Genomic DNA, 4870 nt, shown 5'->3' with positions numbered 1-4870 from the left:
TGCGCGGCTGGGAGCGCGAAACATGGCCGGGCTGACTGATGGCTGCATCGCCGGCTGCTGTGAGGAAGAGGACGACGGCGTGTCCAGGGTGGCCGTGGAGGTGTTCGCGAAGCTGAAGGTGCTGCGGCCCGAGGGAGCCCCCCGGGGTGGCGGGGCCGGGCGGCCAGGGCCTCTAGCGGAAGTCGGCGGGCGCCACACGCGCCACGCCTCTCCCTGGTCTTGGCTGTACCCCGTGTCTCGCTACAGGGGGGCGGCTTGTGAGGCATCTTTCTCTACCACTTGGGTGGCCCCGAGCCTTCGCTCTCGCTGTCCCCACGGCCCGTCCCTGGTAGTTCGGGCCGGCGCAGCGCGTAGGCTGCGCCTTAACTTCTGTCGCCCGGAACCGCGAGTCCTGACTGGGCCAGCGAAGCGAGTGCAGAGCCGCGTAGGGCACAGGCCCGGGCCTCAAAGAACTCGCGGGGTCCAGGGGAGACAGGCGGGCAGAGTCCGTGACCCCTCGTGGCTAGTGAGGAAGCCCTCCCCGAGAGATCGGGTAGCTGTCCGAGGTCCCTGTCGCCCGCTCCCTGCCGCTCCCTTCTGGAAGACATCTGTCAGTCCCTCGCTCCCTGTGCGGGTCCAGAGGGGACGTACTTAGAGGAGGTGGGGTGACAGGCGCCCGGGGACGGGAGACGAGAATGAGGGAAACTGACGCCTGGGCAAGATGGACGGAGGGAGCACACGGGAGGGAGGGGGGCGGCCTCGCCCGTGCCCTCTGAAGCCCGCCGCGTGCCCGGCGGCACACGCGTGTGTGGAGGAGCTCCGGGGGCGTGCGTGCGCCAGTGCACCGCAGCCTTTTAGTGATTCCGGCTTTTTAAAGCTTCCTGGCTTTTCCTTTTCTTGCTTAGGACCTCAAGTGCCCCTTCCTCCAGGGTCTTTATATCACAGAACCAAAGACCATTCTGGAACTGCTGTGTAGCCCCTCGAAGTACCGCTTGGAAATCCTGGAGTGGATGTGTATCGGGTAACTGCATTGTTTCTTCCTTCTCCACCTGGGGCACACCTGGTGGGTGCCACTCAACGTAGCTGGGTGACATGGGTTTTGTTACGTTTATAAGTAGCTGGCCTCCCAGACGGCTCCATACCATACCCCAGGTCACTGTGAGAGCAGCTGCCGAGGTAGAAGTGCCAGTTATAGAGCCATGGTCAAATTCAGGGTGACAGTGCCTCCTAGCAGTGCTTGGGGGAGTCTGTTCACCTCCTGGCTGAAGCGCTGAGCTTGGCTTCTGACCGTTTTTCTTGCTTTAACTACTGGTTTCAGAGCTGGCAGGGGTCATTTTCAAACTGGGAAGCTCAGGGTCAGGCTGGAGTTGTAAATGTCTTGAGCATTACCACTGAGGAGTGACCAGCAGGGCCAAGACCCCTGGCTTTCCAGTCCTTCAAGTCAAGGTGTGGCCTGGTGTGCATGCCTGGCACTGCAGGCATGTACACAGCAAAGCCTGCCAAGATGGGAAGGGGAAAGATCCAGAAAGTCCCACGAAATGTCTGTTCTTTGGGAGCAGCAGCCCCTGAGCTGAGCTCGGGTGGGGAAGACAGGTTCCTGTGCTATTGGGTGTGAGCCCCAGGAGTGGCTGTGCTTGGTCACTGTGGGATTCTCTCAGGAGGCCGGGCCTGAGCCTGCCCCACTTCAGCCTGGCCTGTCTGCTCTCGCAGTTCAGAAAGATGCCTGGGCAGGAGCCTGGCTGTGGAGTAGCGAGGGTCCAGCCTGGACCTAGCTGGTATGCCCGCCAGGTCACAGGATGTCAACAGACCTGGCCCTGGGCCTGGTGTCCTAGTGACGGCTGGGAGGAAGAAGGAGGCATTTTCATATTTGAACGTCTTCTGCTGCCTTCCAGGCCCTTCTCCAGGTCTCACCCCCGGCCTCTGCTCACCAGCGCTCTCGTAACCTTGTGCTCCCACTGACCTTGTCCTCCCTCCTGGAAGTGCCCTTCAGATCTCTGCATGTCACACATATGCCGATAGAGCCTTCGAAGAGCTCACACGTCCCATCTCCTTTTAAAAAGTCCAGTTCCTAAGGCAAAACGTATTCCTCCTTCCCCTGGACACCCACAACTTTTTTTTCTGATTAATTTATTTATGGCGAAACTTTTTTTTTAACGTAGGTGAATATATTATTTTTAATTTAAAATTTTCAATTACAGTTGACATTCACTATTATTTATATTAGTTTCAGGTGTTCAGCATTGTGCTTAGACATTTATATAATTTACAAAGTGACACCCACAAAACCTTTGAGCACAACTCCTGCCAGAGCCCTCAGCCCGTTAGTTCTGTGTTGGCCTGCTGTTCTATCTGGCTCTCCAAAGCACTGGAGCTATTGGAGGGCAGGTTCCAGGTGGGACTTCCCCATCAGCCTCAGGCTACAGTGTGGTGCGTACTGACAAGCAAGTGCACAGACGCACGCACACCTGTGCCATTCCAGGTGCCTCAGACATGGATGGGTGTCCTTAAGGAGCTTGGGCTTTAGTGGCCACAAAGGGCCCAGACATGAATCGCGGTGGTGGACACACCTCTGCAGTCTGCGTGCTGTGGACATTGGCAGGGAGGAGGTGGCATTAGGTCTGGGGGAGGATGGCTAATGGTAGGTGCTTGTTTTGTTAGGAGCAGATCGTTGAGGTGTCGGAGGGAGAGCTGGGCAGCAGTGGCCTGAATGGCATCCCAGGGTAGCCCCAGAAAAAGGTGCCAGGACCCGGCTTGGAATGGCAGATGGACAGCCACTGCTAGCCTTGGGGGGACCAGTCCTGGTTCAGGAACCGAGGAGGAGGGAGAGTACTAGGGATGGCCTGGGCTAGTGCAGGGGCCTTGAGTGCACTCCCAGGAGGAGGGAGGCCAAAGCCACATCTTGGAGAGGCTCATGTGAGAGAGAACCCAGCCCTACATGGCCCAGGTAGAAGCTGGGGACTGGGCCACTCTGCTGGCTAGAGATGGATGGCAGTGGGGTGGGGTGGGAGGAGTCTACAGTTGCATTCCTGAAATGCTTTTGATACTTTATTAAATACGAGAAACCGAATCCTTTTTATGACCCCAAGCTGACAAAAGTGCTGTAGGCCTTTCAAGAGTCCACAAGGAGGATTGGACAGAGTTCCGTTCCCCTCTAAGTTCATGTCGTCTTTCTTTGCACATGGCTTCACCATTTCAGCCTTTGTTTAGGGACACCTTGTTCACCCCTCTCTGGGCAGAGCCTGGAAGCTGCACCCAGTATTGATTGGGGGACTCGGTGTGGTGGCTCTTGGTCGCCCATGTGCCGCACTGGCCCTCAGTGCAGGGGCTGGGGCAGAGCCACAGGGCCCCCTGGATGGCTGAGTTCGAGGCACGTGGGTTTCCTTGTCCCTGGAAGAGCTGTACTTGCTTTCAAGGCCATGGGCGCAGTTAGTTTCTGCCCCGCTTCCTGCTACTCCAGGAAAATCAACTTTAGTGAAAGCCCTCTCTGAGCGAGGTTACTCAGGCTTCTATGGATTTGTTCTTCAGTGTGTCTAAATGCTTTGCTGTGGTCCAGCTGATGGATTGCTGAGTGCTCTCCAATGCTCGGCGCCTTGTGGGTGGGAACATTGCTCGGCAGGCAGGCCCAGGGGCCAGCCCCTAGCATTTCACACAGAAGGGCTCCATCTCTCCCCTGCTGTCTTTGAATGGTGAGGAGGGGTTGCCTTAATAAGCCATGAAGATAGGCACACAGCTGAGGCCGCTGGGTCCAGCCCCTTCTTTGCTGTAGTCCTGCAGCTTGGGGCATGGGGCCTTGGTCCGGGGTGGCCCCGCTAGCTCCCAGGGCCCCAGCATGGTCGGGGCAGGTGTGGCCTGGCACCTAGGTATTTGGAGGCATGACCCCAGGGAAGGAACAGTGAACTCTCTCCATGGAACAGCTACTGTGCCTTCTTACCACGCTGAGTCGCAGCTGGGATTGCTATCTCCTCCCCCAGGAGGCTGGGGCTGTGACCCCAGAGCCCATAACACTGGGAGCCCCTAAATGGCTTCAGGCTGTGAACTGCAGTAGCATAATCCGTCTCTGATTTATGCTTTTTTCAAAACAGAAAACGTCCCTCTGCTGAAAGTACTTGGTGTAGACATTTACTAATGGCAGATTATTCCATGGCAAGAGGGCACGCTCATTTATTTGTTAAAGCTTACTGGCTGCCTTTTCTGTGCTGGTTGCCACATTAGGCCCCAGAAATATGGGGCAAAAAGCCAGCTCCTGGCCTTGGCGAGCCCGCAGTCTGGGAGACAAGGGCCCTGTGGAAGGACAGTGCCCAGGCCCTGCCGTGATGGAGGGATGCCAAGGTGGCTTCCTGGAGGTGGTGACGTCAGCCGTGGGCTTCTCAGATGTGTGTTATCTATTCACTGTGCTCGGACAGGGAGGCAGGGAAGAGCAGACACACACTACTCGGAAAGGTGCGGGAGGGGACCCAGGCGACCAGCAAGGACAACAGAGCAGGAAAGGCTGTCCTCGGACATCTTCCAAACAAACCTGTGCTGTGATTTAAGGAAAAGCTGACTCTTTGCTTCCTTCTGATAAAGAGCTAGAGCTCTGACGAATTCTGTTTTGTCTTCTTGGGCGGTCATTTCGTATTTTTACTGTGAGGATTTTAATTGCAGATTTCAAATGTATATTTCCGAGGTAAACGTTCAGAAATGTTTTGGATTCCCCCCCACCCCCCCGATAATTTAGGGACTTCAAATTCACATCACATAAAATTACCCAGTTTAAAGTGAACATTTCATTGGCATTAGCACACGCAATCAGTAATTCACTTTTTGGGGGGCATGTAAGGGGCCACGAGGGGGCCTCTGCAGCTGGCTCAGCCTTGACTGGGTTTGATCTTTACCTGCAGGGCCCGTCCCT

At 56.2% G+C, this 4870-nt stretch overlaps 1 protein-coding gene across 1 annotated transcript in view; it reads left to right on the top strand.

The window, feature by feature from the left end:
- Positions 1 to 6: 6 nt before the first annotated feature.
- Positions 7 to 4870, top strand: part of HAUS7 (HAUS augmin like complex subunit 7) — a 24038-nt gene continuing 19174 nt past the window's right edge. The window contains exons 1-3 of the mRNA XM_015592061.2: positions 7 to 118; positions 885 to 1000; positions 1872 to 1917. Of these exons, the coding sequence (XP_015447547.1) occupies positions 23 to 118; positions 885 to 1000; positions 1872 to 1917 (258 nt within the window). The 5' untranslated portion in view covers positions 7 to 22. The remainder of the gene's footprint in view (positions 119 to 884; positions 1001 to 1871; positions 1918 to 4870) is intronic.

Source organism: Pteropus alecto, unplaced genomic scaffold, assembly GCF_000325575.1.
Source record: "Pteropus alecto unplaced genomic scaffold, ASM32557v1 scaffold396, whole genome shotgun sequence".
Classification (NCBI taxonomy): domain Eukaryota; kingdom Metazoa; phylum Chordata; class Mammalia; order Chiroptera; family Pteropodidae; genus Pteropus; species Pteropus alecto.
Note: the sequence above shows the minus strand (reverse complement) of the source record. Positions and strands in the feature narration are given on the sequence as shown.